Here is a 23,536-nt window from a genome sequence, read left to right as displayed (position 1 = left end):
AGAAGCAAGATCAACTCAAAACTCTTGTGTGTGTGAAGATTTAGTTTAGCCTCGCTCCTAATTGTACAGATGTAGTGCTCTTTCGCCTTGATAAAACCCCTAAATCAACGTTTCAATTCTTTGTCGTGGCCATTTCATGGAAGCTTCAAAACTTCATTAGACAAGCCCAAGTGATTATTTCAAAAGGGGAAACCCTAATTGGTGGCCTCACAGCCTTGAACATGCTGCGGGAACAACAGGAGACTGCACTAACCCTCACTTGGAACTGTTGTATCTTCTTTGTTAGATGTCCAAAAGAGCTCATTCTTGGCTTCATACTCAACTTGAGCGAGGAGGCCACCCTCAATGATGTGCCATTTGAGCTATTTTTTGCTACTTTAGGCTATTCTTAACCATATATGGCCATTTTTAGCCCAAAAATACCCCTTTTTGTCCCTAAAACGCCCAAACGAGTTGGGAAAAATCCCTAAATTTGTGGAAAAATCCCATGAGGCTCAAATTTCATGTTGAACCTTATTTTCCCAATTGGCAAGCACTTCGGACACTCTTTTTGGTCGAGATCGCCTCCATTGAACTTACTAAGCAAAACGAGCGTGCCATTTCGAAACACTTGATATTTCACAATTCTAAAGCAAATCAAGCACGTTTTAATGTGATAAAACACGCATAAGTGCCGCGTCTAGGGCCTCGCTTGCTCAACAAGGTATGTACACAATTGCAACCGTGGCATTCGTTTTTGCATATATCACACTATGTACATTATGACACTTGGTCCCACATAACAAAAGCATTAAGAGTGAGGTAAATTTTTTAGTTTCACATTATGCATATGCCAAATCACTACACCGCACCATTTTTATATGGCACAACTATGTCATAGGAAAGGCTCTTTTTTTGTTGATTTCATAATAAGACACCATGTTGACAATTACACTTTGCAAACGGTTTTCTCTTATAGCTAGTTTACTTTGGCGTGTATAAAATGTTGATGAATCTTTCTTTCCCCTTTTTCTATATTTATCTTTCTCTTTGTCTCATGTCTTGAGTTCAAGACTCGTGAAATAGATCGTTGAAGTCTCTTGGGATTGTTCCCATGACATTAAACTCTCCTTCTTTTCCTTTTCTCCCTCTCTCGACAAGAGTTAAATCTCCCTCGTCCCTCATCTCCCTCTTCTCTTGAAATTGTTCCTACGACTGTAAAATTTCTCTTCCTCCTCCTCCTGCTCCTCCTCTCTCTCTCTCTCTCTCTCTCTCTCTCTCGCCAATTTAGATGGCAACTTTTGCAGAGTCCAAATTTTCCACTTTTTGGCTAAGCAACGTCTTGCCGAGGCAGGCAGGGGTGTGAATGCCAGGCTTGGATGTGAGGATTGAGCTTGCTGCAGGAGACGAAGGCGAGGGCGCCATGGATAGCAGAAGAGGACCTCGCTTCGTTATCGATCCCAAGGTCCGCCAGGTAGGTTTTGTCACCCCAGGCTCTGAATCTGAAAACCCTAACCCGAATTCTTCAGCGGTGCCGATGCCAGTAAACGCTGGTGCTAACTCCAGCCCTAATGCTAATGCGGATTCTCCCTCTCCTGTATTCATAACGCCTCGTTTACCCGATCCTCCCGCCCGAACGACGCCTCTCCCTGTGCCTTCTCCCCCTCCTCGCAAACAGCCATCTGTGGAAATACCCTTGCAAGGCAGCTACAACCCAGCAGATTCTGTCCTTGGCAATTCTCCTGCTCTGTCTCCTGCCAGCAATGGCAGATATACTGGCGTGCCCTCTTCTGAAGGGCCGGACCTCTCTCCTTCGGCTAGCAGGATGAGCTCTGGCATTGAGATTTTGAGCTTGCGAGAGGACCATGCTGATTCACCTTCAGCCAGTCGATTTTCCACAGGTGGTGAGTTTTCTTTATTTAAGCAACAGCAGCAGCAGCATCAACAAGCACCGCCTCCTGTTACTAGAGTTTATGCAAGTAGCTTGCCACCACAGCCTCCTGCTCAGATATTACCACCGACAGGTATGTTTTGGACCTGCCTTTTAATGAAATTATGGAAGCCAAAGTGATTTTGACTTATCCAGCCAAGTTCCTACTTCAGTGGACAAAGAAGAACCTTCAAAACCTTTAAAAGAGAGGACAACAAAGGCTGAGAGGAGGGCTAAACAAGAGGCGGACCGAGAAGCAAAGCGAGCTGCACGAGAAAGTGGTAGGTCTTGCTTTACTTGATTGCGCTTTGATTTGACCCCTTTCTACAAATTGTCTAAGCTCTGATACCACTGTAACAAGCTTGGACACCCAAGTGAGAAATCAATTGAACACATGAATAGAAACTGCAACAATTGAAATGAATATATATATATATATATATATATATATATATGTACATATATACACACACACACACACAGAGAGAGAGAGAGAGAGAGAGAGAGAGAGAGAGAGAGAGAGAGAGAGAGAGAGAGAGAGAGAGAGAGATTACGTCTTGTTTTGATACGCCTCCTGTTTTCGTGCGTCGAGCTGGTAGCAAGGCAGTCCCTTGTGTGGAATGCATATGTGAGATTTAGAAGGATGTTTGTTATGCGAGAGGACACGCATTGTGTAACGGAAGGGCACCACGTGCCAACGAAAAAGAATAGATTGAACAAATTCTAAGCGCTTCAAAACAATTGAACTGAAAGAGACGCACACGAGACGTGGAGTGGCAGAGTTCCACCCCAAGAGAGCACTGGCCCCAAACGACGGCACCCTTAAGGTATTTCTTTATATTGCTTGAACAATGTACAACTTTGTGGCTCTGCTCTGCTTCTCCACGTGGTAGAATGCAAGACAGAGAGAGCCCACAATACGAATCTAAGGGCCTTTGGCCATTCAAAAGCAATTTACATGAGAAGCATAAAGTCTAAAAGCATCTAGTCCAAAAGATGACTACCAAAAGCTGTTGGTGCAGTTTGCGGAAATCCGTACAATTCTACCACGTCAACAGCGTCAAACGCAGGCGTCCCGTATAGTCTGCCACATCAGCATGCTCTTTCCGGGTGGTCCTTACAATTGTCACATTATCAGTTTATATGCAAGGGGTTGTGTGTGTGTGGGGGTCAAGCTTTATTTTTAATAACTTGGGCTCCATCGGACGGGGTCCCATAAGTTGGCTGGGGCTTAGGGTTCTAATCTTAACCCTTTCTTTAATAATAACTAGGCCACTCAACGAGGATCAGAAAGTTGGTAAAGACTTCTTCTTCTTCTGCTCTTGCTAGGGTTTAGGCCCCTCGGCCGAGATATGCAAGTTGGCTAGTCAGGCGTAGGGACAGGCTACGGGTTTCGCACAGTGGTTACCGCCCGTATGAGAGAGATTGATGAGGCTCACACGATTGACACACCTTCATCAGGGAAAAGACTCGTTTATCTTCCATCACGGATGGTCGATCCTCACTTGGGAGACCCAGGTGTTGCTCAGCAGGAGGATCTCGTCTTTAGCATTGCGGAGACCGGCTATCATATGGAGTCTCATAGTAACAGGGAATGGCGGTTTTCAGGTCTCCGTTCCCCGTTCCCATTCTAAGTTCCCGTTCCAAATCCCCGTTCCGTGTGTCAAACGTGAGTACTTGTAACGGGGAATGGCATTTTGTGGGAGTTGCTGTTCCGCGTTCCCCGTTCCGGTTTCCCATTCCTGGTAACTATATTATGGACGTCACATTGGACGAGTTTCAGGGTGAGGTTTTGCTGCTTGAGCAATGGGCTGCCCACTATCAGAGTGGTAGGTTCTTTCGAGAGGAGGTCTTGTGACCCTGTCTTCACTACTGAGGAGACACCACTTTGGAGACTGTGGATTTGGCAAGGAAAGCCACTTGGTCAGATGGAGTGGGATAACTGGTTAGTGGCAGTGGCCTTTGTTGAGCCATGATGGAGCCCCTATATCCTTTTTTGAGTACTTTGTTTCCTTTGGGAGGAGACTTTTTTTGAAGACTCGGCGCCCTCCTCACTGTCCACGCCAATCAGAGGCAGGATCAACGCATCCTCCTTGCCTTCTAGAAACAGTTTTGGTCATGCATTTGGACCCTCCGGATTAGCTGCAAGATATATATATATATTTTTTGTGGACAATAGCAAATGCAGGATTGCCTGTTGGACCTTGGTACTTGGTCGGCAATCACTAGTCATGACCCGACTTGTAAGAGATGTAATCCAGATCCCAAGTCTTTGGCATTGTGTTTGGGTTTGTCTCTTTGCGAAGCTAGTGTGGATGACAATTTGTTGTTTGTTGATTTGAGTGGTCATCCACAATGGGTTCGTGATGTGGGGGCAACACATGGCTTTTGCAATTTCCGGAGTCACGCACCTTTTTCCAAGGCTTGCTCACGGATCCGGTCTTATTGCTTACTCCTTTGGGTTATAGACGGGGCACTCTAAAGATGATCCCAAATGCAGATCACCAACTGGATGTATGCCACTGACACAATATTCACCACTATATGCAACATCACGCTTTGGACGACGTGGAAGGTTCGATGTGCCCACATTCTGAGCTCACAATCCTCCCCTATGTCCACCGTTTTGACATCCATATGGACATAGCTGTTGCATACTCTTCCATAGCTGTTGCATACTCTTCGCAGTTTGTGGGATTCTTTAGTCGGCTCCTCAAGGCAGTGGAGCAGCATCGATGCCTCTTTCTCCACACATGGGCACGATCGTCAGTCTTTTTCCATTGGGATCTAGGTCACATCACATGGCATTATGCACCGACATTGATTTTGTTACAAAGTGATGACGTGGCTGCCCGAAACCTTAATTTTGCTGAAACCCTATTTTTGTCGAAACCCTAATTCTGCCAGAAACCCTAGCCCTAATTCTGGCATGACACGTGGCAATAGTATGGACGTCCGAGATTTGCGGCGGAACTTGCAGCGTGATTTGCGTTGGCTGTACGACAGCTTTTGGATATTGCTTTTTTTAAGCAAATTGAATAGAGAGAGAATGAGAACTCTTTTGCTTTAAAATTCTAGGGCAAGAGAGAGAGAACTTGAGAGAAAAAAAAAAGCACAAGCTTTTATTGGAGCTTTTGATTTTCAGCTTTTGGCAACCCTTGTAACCTTTAAATACACGGGTAGGCCTCTCACAACTCAGAGCATCTGGACGCAGAGTCTGAGTGTGAGCGCCTGCTCGCTCTTTTGTACCTTGAACTCAAATTAATACAAAAAGAAATTCCGAAAGGGGCGCCAGTCTTTGGGGCCAATATCTCTAGGCATGGAACTCCGCCGGGCCAGTGTTGAATCCATTGTGAACTGTGAAATGTTTTGAAGTGGTTATTTGGTGCTGTCGTGGTAGATTCTTGACTTGAAGAGTCCAAGTCCGTTATAGTGGTATCAGAGCGCGATCGATTTCTCTTCTACGGGAAATCTGTTCCCAATTTTTTTTATCCGCGGCACCTATGGCTTCACACAAGGATCGGTCGACTCCCTCTGCATCCGGAGATGCGGCAAGGGATCACAACGAAGATTCCGGCAAGGAGTATGGCCCGCCTCGGCCCACTCAGGCGGAGCGTTGAGAGATGGAGCGTCGTCAATTGATCGGCGATGCAACAAAGATGATGCTAAATTTTGCGAAGGATCCAAAATTTGCAAAATATATGAGCGAGGCTTTTTTCAGGAAGCACATGCCCAGTGGCAGAAAACCACACCACCACCCCCAAAACCCGCTCACAAGAAATATTCAGAGAAGGAATTAGAAGAGGTGGTTGATGCACAGATTGCTCAGCTTGTTGACGCGCAAAACAAAGTTAAAAAGCACGGCAAAAAGCAGAAGAAAGCCATTGACTTCAAGGGTTATTTGGGTCGTCAGTCGACATTTGAAAAGACAAAGAAACAGAAGAAGCGTGTTCGATTTGAAGAAGTACCCAGTTCTTCTTCTTCTTCTTCTTTTGACAGTTCTTCTAGCTCATCTGACTCTAGCGAAGAAGACCGCAAAGGCAAAAGGCGAAGCAAGAAACAACGCTTCGGAAGGGGCAAGAAAAAGGCAAAGAAGTCTAAATCTCGCCCATTGAGTGACAATTCTACAGAGGACTCGTCTACAGATAGTTCAAACTCTGACGACAACAACTTTAATGCAAAGAAGAATAATTTTTATAAAGCCAACCAATATGACTTTCTGGAAGATAAAAACAAGAAGGTCCGAGAGTTTAAGGAAGGTGGACAGTCAATTAAATTTGACACGTTTTCGGGATATAGAGATGCTTCGAAGGCTGTCTTTTGTACAGCAGTTTGACATCGCTTTCGGGGAGGACGCTACCTCTTACTTTAAGGGGAATGCTCGGACTTGGTGGTCCACGCTTCTTTTAAACAAGACTGCGCCAGTTAAATGGCTGAAATTTAAGAAGCTTTTTATTTCTTCTTGGCTGACTCAAGAGTATGAACGCGATATATGAGTTGCTTGGAACCATCGTCGGATGACCAAGAAAGATACAGCCGACGCTTATTGCGAGAGATTCTGGAGCTCTTTTCTACCCACCTCTTCATTCAAGAAGATCTTGTTCAGAGAACAGATTGAGCGGTTACCTTGGGTCTACCTACAGAGATCCGAGATCACTGCTTGGCACAGAAGTCTGCTTCTATTTAGGAGTTGATGAGTCATGCAAAACGGGGTTTTGCCATTCACTCTGGCAGTCTGACCTACCCCATCGATGAGGTCATGACACAAAGAGCTGAACAGACTTCTACAAATGAAAGTAGAAAGAGAAAGAGCAACCCAGAAAAGAAAGATGCACGACCCAAGCTTACTCCTCAGGAGAGAGCTCGCTTCATCAGGGAGGGGAAGCGCTTCGGATGCGGGGAGCCTGGACATATCCCCGCGAAGTGTCCTAAAAAGACACAGACAGAACAGAATGACATGGACGACGAAAGGCTTGAGAGTTTGAGAGCAGCTGAGGAACGTGGAAGAAAAGGCAAGATGAAAACGGGAGTCAGGTCTGGTTCCAGATTGTGTGGGTACCGATCCCAACACAATGGACGAGAGTACAGAACTTTGCCGAGCTTGGGGCAAAGTGAAAGACCAAGAGGCCCTGATCTTCTTTGATGGAGGAGCCAAGGCCAACTTCATTTCCCCGGAATTGGTGGCGCGGCTTGAGATCACTCCCGACCGGATGGGACCACTTGCGGAGGCAGTTCTAGCAGCACCCGGCAGGGACGTAGCCATTACACCTGTCATTGGCAAACTTCGGTTGCATTGTTAGGGGTATTTGGGGCATGAGGACTTTTACATAATGCCTTTGGAAGGTTGTGATGTTCTCTTGGGAATTCTCTGGTACCACGAACAACACCGTGGTCGACTATCGGGCGAGGAAAGCGACATTGACTACAGAGAAGGGCAGAACCATTGTACTTGACATTAAACTGAAGGGCGAGTCTGTCCCTATTGTATCGGCTTCGGCCATTTCTAAATTAATGAAATTCAGTCTGTTTGTTTACTCGATCTTTATGAAACAGTTGAGTGATGAGGATAGGACAAATATGTCTAAACTTGATAAAGAACGCAAAGATTGTCTCCACTCTCATGCCGATTGCTTCTTAGAGGGCCTACCAGGCGAGTTACCACCTGCTCGTCCTGAAGATCATACCATTGATTTGATACCTGGAAGCACACCACCGAACCGGCCACCTTACCGTGTGAGCCGAGCACAGAATGAAATGATTATAAACCAAGTGAAAGACTTCTTGAAAAAGGGTCTTGTCCAGCCTAGTACTTCACCATATTGCTCTCCAGTGTTGTTGGTTTTGAAGAAAGACGGATCTTGGAGAATGTGCATCGATTATAGAGCTCTCAACAAAATCACCATGAAGAACAGATTTCCGATTCCTAGGATCGATGATAAACTCGATAGATTACAGGGATCCTCGTGCTTTAGCATGATTGATTTGAAGAGTGGATATCATCAGATCAGAATCGCGTCAGGAGACGTCTACAAGACAACATTTCGAACGACTTTTGGGTTATTTGAGTTTTTGATTATGCCTTTTGGCTTAACCAATGCTCCTGCAACATTTAACCGGATGTTGGACAGGATATTTCGAGAGTACAGGCTATTTGTTGGCACCTTCTTTGATGATATCATTGTTTTCTCCAAGAATGAGGCAGAACATAGAGATCATATGCTTCAGGTCTTTCAGGCATTACGAGATCACCAGTTAGTGATTAATACAAAGAAAAGTGAATTTTTCCTACCAGAGATACACTTTTTGGGACACATTGTGTTAGCAGCAGGAGTGCAAATGGATCCGACCAAGATAGAGACTATCTGTGATTGGCCCGATTTGAAGAATGTCCATGAAGTTAGAAGCTTCTTGGGACTGTGTTCGTACTACAGGCGATTCATTCGAAAGTTTGCAGAGGTTGCTTCCCCTTTGCATATCTTGACATAGAAAGGAGTCCCTTTCTCGTGGGGACCCACAGAGGTGGCTGCCTTTCAGACATTGAAAGAGAAATTGACTAGGAGACCAGTTTTGACTCTGCCGGACTTGCAGAAGTCTTTTGAAGTATATTGTGATGCTTGTGGTCGTAGTCTGTGTGCGGTCTTGATGCAAGAAGGCCATGTCATTGCTTACGAGAGCCGATTGTTCTCAAGGCCGGAAATGACAACACAGATTTATGAGAAAGAGCTTTTGGCGGTTATCCATGCTCTTACTCAGTGGCAGCATTACCTACTCGGAGCGGATTTTACTGTTTTTACAGACCATCAGAGTTTGCGCTATTTCTTGTCACAGAAGCAGCTATCGAAAAAGCAGATGCGGTGGGCGAACATCTTGTCATAGTTTCACTTCCAGATTGTCCATGTTCAGGACAGAAGAATGTGGTGGCAGATGCTTTGCTCGGAAGCCGTTGGTTCTGGCTATTTCCGTGATACATCATAGGAGCTTTGAGGATATGGTCGACCAGTATGCCACAGATCCAGATTTTGCAGATGTTTTCACACGGATACGGGATGGGGAGACAATAGCAGGATATTCCATTCGGGATGGCTACTTGATGAGAAAAACCATGCTGTGCGTTACACAGCCATTGAGGGAAAAGGTTATGACTGAATGCCACTGTCCACCTTTTACGGGTCACTGCGGCATCGCTACCACCATGAAAGGGGTAGAGAGATACTTCCTTTGGCTGAGACTCAAGAAGGATGTAGAAGAGTTTGTGCGCAGTTGCTTGGTATGCTAGAAGGCCAAGTTTGACAGGCATAAAGCACAGGGATTGTTACAGCCTTTACCCATACCCACCTGCCCCTGGGAAAGTATTGCAATGGATTTCATTTTTGATCTCCCGAGAACACAGAGTGGTCATGATGGTATCTAGACTGTTATTGACAGATTTAGCAAGCAGGCTCATTTCATTCCATGAAGAAAACAGTCAAGCCAAATCACTCAGTGAGACTGTTTGTGGACCAGATCTTCAGATTACATGGCATGCTTGAGACGATTGACTCCGACAGGGACCCCAGATTTACGAGTTTGTTTTGGAAGGCAATTTGGGAGAACATTGGCACGTGGTTGCAGTTCTCATCATCGTTCCACCCGCAGACTGATGGGCAATCTGAGATTGCCAATTTAGTGGTTTTAGATTTATTGAAGTCTTATATCTCGGATCAAAAGACTCAATGGGAAAAGTATCTACCTTTGGTGGAATTTGCCTACAATAACATGATACACTCTTCAACAGGGAAGGCGCCATTTGAGATTGTTGAAGGTGCTACGAAGGTTCCACCCTTCCTAAGCATGAAAGATAAGATTTTTGGAGCGGATGAGTATACGCGTGACTTAGACATGGCTTTTGCCAAGGTCTGCGAGGCTTTGCAGAAATCGTAAGAACGACAAGAAAAGGCAGCGGATCGCCATCGTGGCGATTTGAAATTGAAGGAGGATGATTGGGTGCTCTTACGTTTTGAGAAGGCACGCCTGAGAAAGAAGAAGGGAAAGGAGAGGCTTTTTCCAAAGCTTAGTATGCGATACTACGGACCTTTCTAGATCTCTGAAAAGATCAATGATGTCTCCTTCCGACTGAAACTGCCTGACACTTGGAGGATTCATAATGCATTCCATGTGAGTCTCTTGAAACCTTTTAAAGGTGATGTGCTTGACGATGGGGAGCCTGATGAGCAACCCGAAGTGGAAGAAAACGTGGAGATCCTTGTTCCTGAACAGATTTTGGCACATAAGCACATAAAGAATAAAGGTAAAGTCCGAAGGTGGTTCTTGGTTAAATTCAAGAACTATCCTGCATTGGATTCGAAGTGGATGGAGGAGGAGGACCTAGCAGATACTCTACAGATTGTGAAACTTTACCTCGAAGCTTTTGGTTTAGCATAGTCTACTCCAAATGGAACCCAGAATTCAGCTTGGCCGGAGATCTAGTGCAGTGGGATGCACAAGAGGGGAGTTACTCCGCTCCTTTGTCAACAGATGCTTTGATTTTTGTATACTAAAGTCACTGATGTCTCTTTGAGCTTCAGGGATATTGAGAGCTGACAGTATTCTGCTGTATGACTTTATGAAGTGGAATTCCTGAATATGAAATTGATTTGTTCTTAACTTGTTTTTAAGTGCAGGAACTGACAGACAAAATGACTGCAACATTTTGGTCTAATTGATCTCGAATAGACATGGTTGCAATAGGGGTTAGTCAATCGGGCATCGATGAGGTCCTGACTGGATCTAGATGCGATTGCTAGCTGCATTGCCGATAAATCATGGTCTAAGATCCTAATGAATGTTGAATGTCTAGTGATGTCGTGTGATGTGACTGTCGATTGGTACATGTGCTAGATGTGTGTTCCTAGTACGTAGGTACTAACAGTCAGTGTCTGCTAAGACGGTTTATGGCCTCTGTCTGTTTTGCAGGCGTAATCGTTACAATGCTTTCAAGAGGGGGGTATGTCACAAAGTGATGATGTGGCTGTCCGAAACCCTAATTCTGCTGAAACCCTAACCCTAATTCTGACATGACACGTGGCAGCAGTACGGACGTCTGGGATTTGTGGTGGAACTCGCGGAGTGATTTACGTTGGCTGTACGACAACTTTTGGATATTGCTATTTCTACGCAAATTGAATAGAGAGAATGAGAACTCTTGCTTTAAAATTCTAGGGCAAGAGAGAGAGAACTTGAGAGAGAAAAAAAAAGCACAAGCTTTTACCGGAGCTTTTGATTTTCAGCTTTTGGGCTCTGCTGTTGGCAACCCTTGTAACCTTTAAATACAGGGGTAGGCCTCTCACAACTCACAGCATCTGGACGTAGAGTCTTGAGTGTGAGCACCTGCCCGCTCTTTTGTACCTTGAACTCAAATTAATACAAAAGGAAATACCGAAAGAGGCGCCAGTCTATGGGGCCAATATCTCTAGGCACGGAACTCCGTCGGGCCAGTGTTGAATCAATTGTGAACTGTGAAGTGTTTTGAAGTGGTTATTTGGTGTTGTCGTGGTAGATTCTTGACTTGGAGTGTCCAAGTCCGTTACAGATTCATTCTACATTCATCGTATAGACCACCTTGATGTTTACATAGTCTACACATTGTCTCTCCTCTTTTGTACTTCCTCTGGGAGATTGGCCATTGAGCATGTTGCTAAATTGGCTTTATCTTATAGAAAAATAATTATAAATGAATTATTGGATTTATAAGTGAGAGGGTTTTCTTGCTTGGAACACCAAGGAAAAATAATTCTAAATGAATTATTGGAATTTTAAGTGAGGGCTTTTCTCATTGGAGACATCCGAGTACAGAGTATTCCTAGTGCGTCATTTAAAGTAATGACGGGAACACTGAGAACGGGAATATTTGTAAGGCCACCAGGAACGGGTACTTCTGATGCGTCACATCGGATGGGTGACAGGGAGCATCGGAAAGAAGTATCCGACCATCCGGGAACGGACATCTCTGATGCGTCATAGGATGGGTGACATAGACCATCGTGAAGGAGATTGTATCGTAAGTTCGGTAGGAAAGGACTAGGTGATGGGTATTCCCTGCCCCAAGTGTACCAGATGTCGCCAAGACCCAGTGCGCGAGTTCCCTCGCGAAGAAGTGCCTACGGAGCGTGTTTCCATCGCGACAAGCTGCTGTTTTTCTCTGATTTCAGCCCCTAAACGTCGTAGACGGGGCTGATTTATGAGAAGGAACCGCAGAACACACCTCTTTTGTGTGTAGGATTGGAAGAGAGGATTTTCTATGGAGAGATCTCTTCCGGGGAATTGCTTTTTGAGAACGGAGTTGCGTTTCGAGCGTCAAGACTTTGAAGGTAACGATTTTCATGTTATGAACTCTGAGTATTTGTTCAGGTGTACTTCCGCTTAGTGAGGGAGTAGGAGCAGAGGAAGGTATGAGTCTCTGCAGAAGAAAAGCGCTCTGAGGAACTAGAGCCAGATGAGCCCAGGGGTTTCGTACCTGAGTTTGGGAAGTAGATCCACGGATCGGAGAGAGGTAGTCTCTCAAGTTGCGATCCGGAAGTTGGGATTCCCAAGTAAGGACTTCGTGTCCGGGAAAGCAGAGTTGTTTTGCGGGAAGAGGACTCTGGAAATAGAGTTCTAAAAGAGAGTTGCAGGGATGTCATGCCCTGAGTCTGGAAGGTGAGATCCAGAGGCGAGAACCTTGATTCTCGAGGAATTGGAATAAGGAACGGAAGTTCCTTGGAATAGGGTTTTGCCCTAGGAATCGGAAGCTGAGGCTTCCGGGAACCATCAAGTCTTATTCTAGAACGAACGTGGTAATACTTTCGGTTCAAGTGCTTGTATAGACTTCTCCTCAATAATAAAGATACTATTACGGGGGGGGGGGACCAACCCATCTTCTGGTCCCCAGTATTGTGTCGATCTTCTCACTTTATCTCTCTCTCTCTCTCTCTCTCTCTCTCTCTCTCTCTCTCTCTCTCTCTCTCTCTCTCTCTCTCCATCTATTTCTCTCTATATCCTCTGGCTTCAATATTAAGTGATAAATTTTATTTATCCGAGTATATTTTATATTGCTATGCGCTCCCGTTTGTGAGAGAGCATCTCCCGAGGTCTCTTATGTATACAAAATATAGCCCCTTTTCTGGTTGAACCTGATGCAAAACGGTGGCGAAATTGATGCAAAACACTGGTTGAAACTGATGCTGTCAGGTGCATCGGAAGAGTTTAAGGATTTAGCTCGGATCTAGTTGTTATGTCGCGCCACCAAGTAAGCGCCTTACTGCGTAGATAGAGAGGAATTGTCTGAATCCTCTGTTCATCATGCTCCCCATGGACATCAAAATACGTGGTCCACTGATGCAGCTAGTTATTTACAGCCAATTCCATACATTCTTTCTCCTCTCCTGAGAAATTTGTAGTTTTGTACTGAATTGTGGCAGTTGGACCACCTTGTAAATGCCCAAAAGCAGCAATCTTTGCAAAACCTGGCGAGAAATTGCAGCACTTGGCGAGTAATTGCAGCTCGCTGAATTCTCTGTTTTGAGCTCTGATCCGCGTGTCGATCACTTTTCTGGGTAGCCCTCAAGCTCTCACACCTGCAGGGTCACTTGCTCCTTGAATTTTACGAGATTCCTTGCGGAATCTCTCCAAAACGGCCTGTACAAGCACCCAATGCTTTCCCGAGACTCCCCTAACAAATAAACGATCTGAACCCTTGCACCTAGCCCTCACCAAGCTGTCCAGACCTGTCCATCATTGTAATTGAAGGTTTTTGACCCAATTTCGCCAGCATAACGGCGCAAATATCCCTCTAGGTCAAAAGTACACGTCAAGGACACTTTCCCTTGCGGTATGGAAGCTTTCTAGTGAGCTGCAGGTCAATTTCAGCATGCTGTAATTTTCTGTTTTGCCACTTTTAGGTGCCTACTGCCTTGTACATGCATCCCAAGGCCTTTTCGAGGCTCCCCTGGCATTTCCCTGCAGTTTAGGTGCAAAACCCAGGTTGTAATTCTCTGTTTTGGACCGTTTCGAGCGGAGCGAGCACGCCTACGCGTGTCTCAGGTGCTCCCGCACGCAATGGGACAGTTCCCATGTAAATCGGAGGAGTTTTCATGCGAGAAAACTCTCCGTTTTCGCATTCCTTCGCTATGGAATTGTGCGTACTTGAAGGGGATTAGCAATTAGCTAATCCGGTTCCTGTACAGAAGGTCGGCCAAAAGTCCATTGAATTTCTTCATCTTTCCTTCCTCAGAGAAGGTCAAGAGTGGAGCTACCTTGGCAAGAGTGAACCACTACTTGCTTGGACTCGCTCGTATTTCTATTGGGCAAACCAATCCCAATCTTCTTGGATGCCTTCCTCAAAGCATAGAGGAATTTTTTTTTTCGGAAAAATTCAGCCCTGAATTGAATCCAAGTCTTGTTGTAAGTTCCTTGCAGAGCTTTGGTATACCACCAAGTACTTGCAATCCCCTTGAGGTGTTTGGCCACATGCCTCACCTTCGACGCTTTTGAGAAATTGCCATTGGCAAAGGCAACTTCAAACTGTCGAATGAAGGCGGTAGCTTTCGGAACATCTTCCCTTCTGTCAAAAGTATGAAACTTGACCAGAGTGTTCTGAGGTCTAAAGACCTTCTTTATATCCTTCCCGAAATATTTCTTGGCTGTGGTTCTGGATTGATGTTCATGGATCTTTTCTGAGTTCTGAAGTATCTTGAGCATTCCGCTCCTTGGATTCTCTAGGTTCTTGAGCATCATGCTGAAACCGGCCCGTGGGGCAGTAGGCGTTGGCTTTCACCTGAAATTCTTTACTTTAGACACACACACAGAGCACTTTGCAAAGAGAACTTGCGATGAGAATTAACACTTGAATACACACATGGCTCGGAAGCGCAGACGCCAACAACTTGTAGGCCCCAAAATTGGCGCCCCTTTCAGTATTTCTTCATTCTTTGAGAGGGTAAATTACAAAGTAGAGTCTTGGGAATCCTTTACCTGTATCTAGCTAGATACCACCTGTTTGGCCAAATTTCGGCAGCATAACAACCCCAAAACTTGCGGGAAACCAATTCCCCTGTTGGAGCAGATTCCTTAGCGTTTTTGCAGCAAGACATCAGATCAGCCCTAGCGTTTTTGGACAGCAATTCAGCCTAGAGTTTTGCAGTTCCTCGATGACAAGTACCATATTTGCATCAGCGTTTGCATTTTCAGCGTATAGACTCCTTACCGCAGCCCCCGAACCTAGCAGATCTCACCTTTCCGAAACAAATCCTCGCGGTCAGATCAGCCAGCGTTTGCAGATTCAGCCCAGAAAACTCAGATTTCAGCATCTACGTTTTCAGCGCGTCGTCATCGCATCGCCGCCACCGCCGTCGACACCGACATAGAGTCGGAATTTAGAAGATACAAGATTTAGAGATTCCAGCCCTTAGCGTTTTCAGCTTTCAGCCCGTCTCGTCGTCGTCCTCATCGTTGTCGACGTCGTAGGCAAATCCATAGCATTGTAGAGATTTGTGCAATCAATAGTAGACCGCTCTCGCCATAGAGAGTGGGGCCTTTGGAGGAGGGTTTGACAACTTTTTTGGTGTCGTATTCCTCTCTCTATCTCTCAGTCTCAGTACCTTCATGCACAGTGTTTACCCACTTTGTTTGTGATCATTTGCACTCTTTCACTAAAGGAACGGAAGGCTCTCCTTCGGTAAGTAAAAAGGAACCCTTGAGCACAGTTCGGAGCACTCACCTTGAGCAAAGTTCAACATTCACTTTTGCTGCACCTTACACTTTCCCTTTGATTTGGATAAGTTTTCACGCGAGAAACTCTCCTGTTTCGCAATCTCTTGTGATGGAACCGTGCGTACCTTTCGGGGATTAGCAATTAGATAAACCGGTTTCTGTTCAGAAGGCTCTTGCCTTGTCAAACGTGCATAAAACCCACAAGACTGTATAGTCATCTGAGAAGCCCAACGAGTGGGGCATTACCATATGTGTAAGGGGGGGAGAGATGCACGTGAGTAGAATTATCGCGCTACATGAGACAAGGGAGAAGGCAAGCTTTGACTATTTGTTGAAGATAAATAACATATGTGAGTCACTTGCATTGATTGGTGTTACAATCGATAATGATGATAAAGTAGAATCTTGTCTGCGAGGTTTGGGTCCTGAGAACAAACTATTTAAAACAGGCATCCATCTTCGAGATTTGGTGTTCTTACTAATTGTGGAAGAGAAGGAACTTGAGGAAGAATCCTCTACGGAGGGTGGAAACAACTCTGTATAGGTCCTTTTCAACAACAGAGGAAGAGGAAGAGGACGCGGTTCAGGTCGTGGACGAGGCCGAGGAAGAGGCAACCACCAAGAACAACAGCAGAACAACAATCATGGTCAGAACATAGGTGGTGGTCGAGGAAACTTTTGAGGCAGGGGGGGTCCAAGAGGTCATGGAAATGCGTAGCGCAATAACGTCGGAAATGTAGTATGTTGGGGTTGTGGAAGACATGGTCTCTTTGAACATGACTGCCCAGACAGAAGGTAGCAAAACATATTGAAAAAGCAACCTCCACTCTCATATTTGGGCGTCCCCACCTGGGAAGAGACCTTCTGGAGAGAGAGAAGTGAAGCAGGTGGCTCTCCTAATGACATGTATCCACTATGCTCCTTATGGTTCAATTTCCTAACCCTTCCCAACTTATAAAGTTGTTTGTGACTTGCCGAGTGGCCCAAATTCCATTTAAGCGCACGAAAGCTTCCATACTCATGAGAATTCAGCGCTAATGTGAGAAACCCGTTTGACTACAGCTGTTTCACATTGTCCATGCAATGTCCACTTGCACCTTTTCAAGGGTTTCGGGGAAAACAAGTAAAAATAAAATAAATAAAAATATGTAATACATATTTAGAGAAGGCAATAGGCAAAATACACTTCCTGGTGACCGGCAATATACAAATACTGAGCACACATTGAACCAATTGTGTCAAGCCAACTCGACTATCAAGCACCTAGTCCAATCTGTACATGTCCTATGGTGAGGCAACAACAGGGGATCTCCAACGACGTGCATCACCGAAAGGCTCTCAACATTTGAGAATCCCCCATCTTAAAGAAAACCTCGTGTAGGGCCCTCCAAAAGGTTATGCATACTCAAGACTCAAACTGATTGCTTAATTGCCAAAACTGGCACCATACGAGCGTACTTCGTAGCGTCCCCAATCTTCGCACATAACATATGAAAAATAGACCAAATCTGCTGAAAGTAGCAGAAAATTGAAATGCGCATAAACAAGCGCGAAATCAAGCAAGCAGCTTGGAAACTGTCAATTGCTGAACTTCGCCTTAATCACGCCTGAGAGGAAGAGACGTGAATATTACGGAAAGTGTGCCATAAACTAGTCATTGTGCATAAGAGACGTCAAGAGAGCAAAACTTTGCGAGTGTACAAGATCTGCCGTATACAAGCACCGCAAGACCATGTGCAAATTCTGTCTGGGAATGGCATCAACACGGCGCTATGTCAATACATAAGCCAACATCCATAAATTGTGCACATTAGCTAGCACCACAAGAACAAGACCATAAAGGCATCAAGTGTCTCAAAACTGACATCAAATTGCCATAGGATGCATCCAATTGTCGCATAGACTAGCAAGATGTCAATAAAGCATAAATCCTAATGAAAGACTGGATCGTTGCATTAAGCCGATCTCAAGCACATTGAAGCTTTGTAAGCTTCTTCAACTCCTTGGAAGAAAGAGACATGTTTGTAAGAGCCTTTGGCCGCTCAATCTTGTTGCGCACCATCAAGATAAGGTTGTAGGCAATACCGCCTCCATGAGCACCTTTAGTCCTGGTGGTACTCGTGGAAACACTGGCAACTCCGGAAACTTCCTCTCAAGTAACTCCTGGAACGCGTGGCTCCACAGCATCATCCATGGTATATCTGTATTCATAAAAACTTCCCTCAACATTATTCTTCTTTGGTGCCATTATCGGACACTGGAAGGTTATAAAGCAATCCTCCGTAGACAAAATCAAACCAGCTTCAGGGCAATCATTACGATGCCACAAACTTATATAGGGGAGCAATCAAGATGCCCAAGCCAGCTATGAAACCCCATAAATTTGGGATGGGCAGGGCACAAATAGGGCACCCATTATAAAGGCCTGCAATCAGCTGGGCGGACAAACACTGGAAAATTCCACCACATGCCTAGACCTCACAAGGCTGGGCACAGCCCGTCATTCACAAGATCTAGACGGGGAAGCCATGGAGATGACCTCCAAAACTCTAACAGCGCCTCCCTGTCCTTTCTAAAGTAAACATTTTTCATAGCAGTTGCTTCTGTCCTTTCTAAAGTAACTTTTTTTTGTAGCAGTCGCTTTGTGGGTTGCTTTCAGCAACCAGGTGCTATAAAAGTGTGCCAGTTGTACTTAGATTGTGAGAGGGTCTCGCTGAACAGGAGAGGAGGTGTACTGTGTATTGCTTAACATCAATGCAATAAAGAAGTATCTTCAAGGAGAGTTGTAGTATGTACTGTGTATTGCTTTACTTTGATATAATAGAGAATTATCTTCAGAGGCGCTTCCCTTAGGGGCCATTGCATCTCATGGGAGTTCTGACCCTCTCATCTCTTGCAGGTGTATTTGTAGTGCAATTTCCTTTTAGAGAAATTATGTCATGGGCCTAATTGTTTTGATAATAATCTCTCATTGGCAGCAGGAGGTAAGGTTGTTGAAGGTGAGGTTGGGCCTTCTGGTGGAAGCGGCAAGTCATCCAAAGCTCAGGTCCAGAAGAAAGACCCATCATCAGAGAAAAGGTCCCCTGCTGTAGAGAAGGCACCAGAGAAAGAAAAGAAAAAGGAAGTCCCTGCTCCACGGATGCAATTTGATGATGAACACAGAGTCGCAAAAGCCAAGAAACGATCTTTGATTGAGCAGACAGAGACAAAGAATAGGGTAGAGCTATTTCGGCATTTGCCTCAATTTGTTCATGGGACTCAACTTCCGTCCTTGGAAGCGAAGTTTTTTCATGACGATGTAATGCATCCACACCCTGCTGTTTACCAGGTACTTATAAATCTTTTCAGCAATTTTTGATGTAATTATACGACTGTATAGAAACCTGTTGAATTCTTGTGTAGGTTGGTTTGCAATATCTTACGGGGGATATAAGCGGTGGTAATGCACGTTGTGTGGCCATGTTGTTGGCTTTTAAGAAGTTGATTCAGGATTATTCCACCCCCAAAGAGAAGACGCTGGTTCGTGACTTGACTGCCAGGGTCAATAGTAATGTTTCATTTCTTACAACATGTAGGCCTTTGTCGATCAGCATGGGGAATGCTATCAAGTTTCTGAAGACACGTATAGCCAATCTGCAGATCAGTCTATCTGAATCGGATGCAAAATCGCGGCTTATTTTTGAAATAGATCGCTTCATTCAATATAAAATCGATTTTGCAGACAAGGAGATTACCAAGCATGCAGTGACAAAGATAAAAGATGGGGATGTTCTACTTACATATGCATCGTCATGTGTTGTGGAGATGATAATTCTTTGCGCATTTGAGCTAGGCCGGAAGTTCAGGGTGGTGATAGTAGATTCAAGGCCAAAGCTAGAAGGAAAAGGGTTGCTTAGAAGACTACTCGGTAGAGGTATCAGCTGCACGTATACCCATATCAATGCTGTTTCGTATATTATGCAAGAGGTGACAAAAGTTTTTCTTGGAGCGTCATCAATTTTGTCAAATGGAACTGTTTATTCAAGAGTTGGCTCTGCTGCGGTCGCCATGGTAGCAAATGCATTTCACGTGCCTGTCATGGTCTGCTGCGAGACTTACAAATTTCATGAGCGAGTGCAGTTGGATTCCATCTGCTTCAACGAACTGGGTATGCTAAAGTTTGCATCCCGGGTGCACCTAGTTTTGTTGTCCAATTGGTATGTGTGAAGGGTTTGCCTGCCATTGAAAAATATCGCAGAGTGACTAATAATGAGCTGTGTCCGGTGACAGGTGATCCAGATGCCCTTGTTAAAGTCCCAGGGAAGAAAGATCCAAGTGAGCTAGAGGGTTGGTCGCAAAATTCACATCTTCAACTTCTCAATCTCACGTATGTCCTTATTACTTTTCACTAGTCGAGTCAAAGACATGCAATTAGAATCTCATTCAAAGTTCTGGGTGGCCAGGTATGATGCAACTCCGGCAGATTACGTATCGATGATTATTACAGAATTGGGAATGGTAAGATTTTACTCTTTGAATGGGAGATGTATTTTCTATAAGTTTATTTTCTTCACTCTTATCTTGTCTTGTTTGTCAGGTCCCTCCCACAAGCGTACCCGTGATATTGAGAGAATACAGGAAAGAGCCTATTGTGTGAGTTGCTACTGCTCAAAATTATGCTCATCTGCAGTGTGTAATGCCCTTATCCATTCAAGGAATATTTTATCCTTGTTGTGAGTTCTGAAGTAGGGTCAAAAGTGGAGTTTTGATCATAGAACTCTCTGATATGTCTGCCGTGAGAGGCTGCCTCCTCCTACACAGATTTTCCAGCTAGAAAAAATCTTTTGAAGTTGAGGAGTATAGTGTTTGAATCCATGATTGTAACTTACAAGGATGTTCTGGTGAATGAAATAAGATCCTATTGGCTTTATGTATCCATAGACTTCCCAACTGATGGATCGCCATAGGTATTCATGCTGACAGCCTTGGTGCTTACAGCTTAATTTGACTAGAATTGGGTGCCTATAAGGTCTTTTTACTCGTGTTTCTTCTGGTGAATCTCAAGTAGATGGTGTGAGCGTCGTTAATGTGAGTTTGTTTCTAGTGTAGGTGATTTGTACCCCCTCTACAGGTTTACTCTCAACCGATAATGAACCCGACTTTTAGAAAAAAATAGGGACACTTTGTAGCCGAGAAATTATAGGTTTCCTCGGGTTGGCTGGATACTACCGCAAATTTATCAAGGAATATGCTAAGATGGCTGTTCCTATGACACAACAATTCAAAGCTCAAGGATGTTTGTTTACTCGGGGAGAGGAGCTGCAACGTAGCTTTAATCAGCTTAAAGTAGATTTAGCTACTGGTCCTGTGCTAGCCATTGTAGATCCTCACAGACCTTTTGTTTGTCAGCAAATCTCTGTCAGTCACTGGGCCATTGAGATAGAACAGGTCTGGACTCTAGATGGAGCTTCTTTGTGGTGAATATGAGAGACATGATCTGCCTTATTATAGGTTGAGGTTTGAGGGCCCTACCTTCTTCCCAAGCCAAACCCTATCTGCTCATAGCTGCAGGCTTTTGTGGCTTTTCATGTTGCGAAAATTTTCTCAACTGGGCCAGATGTGCCGCTGGGCAGAACTCGTGTGGGCTGTGAATTGCATTTCTGTGGATTCATCAAAGATGGAAAGCACGATCGGTGCTAGTGCTTCCCCAGGTTTCATATGTTTGAGAAGTTGAAAGATCTCTCTCTCTTCTCTCTCTCTCTCTCTCTCTCTCTCTCTCGGGATAGTTTTTTACGACGTTAAAATTCTCTTCTTCTCCTCTCTGCGTACACACCGCGCGCGCTCACACACACACACACACACACACACACACACACACATTAACTGCATGGTAGATAGGCCATACTATTTACCTCTTAATTAACTGCTCTAGCTCAAGACCCATCGGATAGGGATTATTCGGAAGCTGGGCGCAGTTCCAAACGTGCTTATAAATTCGTAAAATTGTTTCCATGAGGTAAAAACCAATCAAGATGTGGTATGCTTAAGAATTTAAATGTGAGAACATGAAGGTTCGCTCTTGGGAGTATGTTGGTCCACATGTAATCTGAAAATCATCTCATGGAAGGTGAACCACAATTTCTGTTAATACTATATGTCTAGACACTTTTATGTCTTATTAAGTGACTACCTTCTTTGAATTATTTGAGGAGTTTTATAATGAAATTTATAATGTTCTATATTCATAAAGTTGTCTTCTGAGATGAAAAAACTTCACGTTTTTTTAAGATACTAGTTTCACCTGTAACTATGCTCTGAAAAGCACTTACAGTCTCAAATTGAAAGGTATGTCATAAATATTGAGATGTTACGTTTTTGTTTTTTTTTTTGGGTTAAATTTTTGACTCCCATTTATCTTTTGGTACGTTTAATAAAAGGGAATTTTGGTTGTGTAGACGAATTTTATACCGTAAAAGTTAGCTAATACCAATATAGCTAGCTGTTTGAATGCGGTTGATTTTTTGAGCTGACTAAGAGTTCGAGGCATTTAATACGAGCAAATGTAATCCTCATAAAACTACTATTAGTGTAGGCCAAGCATGCAAACTATGTAGCTTATATCAATATCTAATGAGAAGTGCTAAATTTGTCTATATATTAAGCATTTTCTAAGGGATTGAAAGGGCCAAAATGTGGAACCTAGCTTTCTTGTCGGTTGTTTTAGAGCTTCTTTGTAGTGTCCAACATTGTCTCGGATGGTATCTTCCTAATGCTTTTGGCATGGGTCATGGTTACCTATGATTTGAAAGGTTTAAATGAACCTAAGAAAATAAGCAATTATTGATAATAATGGCGTGGGAATATAAGCTTCAATGATATGTCAGTAGAATAGGAAAAACACTCCCTTTTCAATTTTATTTGATGTCTCTAAAACAAAATTGTGAGGCTAAAACAACTACATGGTTTGATCACCACTCCATTGAAATTTATGGGAAAATTTATCGTTTGGTTTAGAAAAATGTGTACTCTTCTTAGTATGCAGCCCATCAAATAAAATTGTTGTTCTGAGCAAAATGTAATAGTGCTTCAACTTTGGAGGTTTACTATTACCAATTCATTCGCAATGTTTAGGGCTATTTAGTTTTCCCATACTTCCAACATCCAGCTCAAGAAATGATTTTCCAAAATGATTACACCTCTTATGAGATAGCAAGTATTTTTCAAAACCATATATCCTGCTAGATTACCAACTTAGTGCTAAATCTACAGGCAATCATACGTCGACAATTTTGTATGCCAACATTGCCTAGTCGTCCGCTTAAACAACTGACATGAAACATTGGATATCCCTAAGCTTGTGGGTGTAGATTCCAGTTTGTGACATGTTTATTTTCTAACGTCATGTGAACCTTCCACATTATTTAGAATATAACTTTGGAACTCCTCCAATTTAACATTTTTTTGACGAAACAAATCAAACTTGAGATCACCTCCTTCAATAGGTGGCAGACATGAGTTTTCATCTACATAATATTTGTAACGGTCATTTGGCAAGCAAACATGGTTATATTTATATGATCTTGGAGATAGTCCTCAACTTGCTAGATGTTTTCATTGAGAAGCCACTTTGTAATAGGTGATATTTGTTGCATACAAACATGTGTAAGAATCTATTAAAAGTAAAATTAATCTTTGTTCATACTCACACATGAGAGGTACCTACAATACAATATGTAGATCATAGCGTGTGAACCTACAATCCATGAACACAACAAGTTCTCCTAGTGTCCCCCCCCCCCCCCCGAAAAACCAATATATGACTGAGGAGGCCACATTTTCTGTACAAAGATAACTGACAGTTCGAATCCTCCTTTGTTGTAGCATATTCTCCTTGCTTCTTCCCAATGCATGCATTTGTAGATG

The 23,536-nt window shown here is 43.9% G+C and overlaps 1 protein-coding gene across 2 annotated transcripts; it reads left to right on the top strand.

Annotated features, from left to right (window-relative positions):
* Positions 1–1,173: 1,173 nt before the first annotated feature.
* LOC147429803 (NagB/RpiA/CoA transferase-like superfamily protein) lies at positions 1,174–20,665 on the top strand. Of its 2 annotated transcripts, none has more exons than XM_086496036.1 (7): positions 1,174–2,003; positions 2,083–2,190; positions 18,616–18,962; positions 19,037–19,781; positions 19,904–20,000; positions 20,077–20,131; positions 20,211–20,665. In XM_086496036.1, the coding sequence occupies exons 1-7, from the start codon at positions 1,346–1,348 to the stop codon at positions 20,268–20,270; spliced, it is 2,070 nt and encodes a 689-aa protein (XP_086352162.1). In that variant the 5' UTR covers positions 1,174–1,345; the 3' UTR covers positions 20,271–20,665. The 2 variants fall into 2 exon arrangements, with proteins under 2 accessions (XP_086352162.1, XP_086352161.1); XM_086496035.1 differs by having other exon boundaries at positions 18,613–18,962.
* The last annotated feature ends 2,871 nt before the right edge of the window (positions 20,666–23,536 follow it).

This window comes from Adiantum capillus-veneris, chromosome 22, assembly GCF_014529385.1.
Source record: "Adiantum capillus-veneris isolate H3 chromosome 22, ASM1452938v2, whole genome shotgun sequence".
In the NCBI taxonomy this organism is placed as follows: domain Eukaryota; kingdom Viridiplantae; phylum Streptophyta; class Polypodiopsida; order Polypodiales; family Pteridaceae; genus Adiantum; species Adiantum capillus-veneris.
This window is presented reverse-complemented; position numbering and strand designations above follow the sequence as displayed.

Excerpts from the sequence above, each read along its gene's own strand:
- LOC147429803 (XM_086496035.1), top strand. The coding sequence starts at position 1,346 with ATGCCAGGCTTGGATGTGAGGATTGAGCTTGCTGCAGGAGACGAAGGC. Across the intron at positions 18,963-19,036 it reads CACACCCTGCTGTTTACCAG|GTTGGTTTGCAATATCTTAC; the intron begins GTACTTATAAAT and ends ATTCTTGTGTAG. Across the intron at positions 19,782-19,903 it reads CATCTGCTTCAACGAACTGG|GTGATCCAGATGCCCTTGTT; the intron begins GTATGCTAAAGT and ends GTCCGGTGACAG.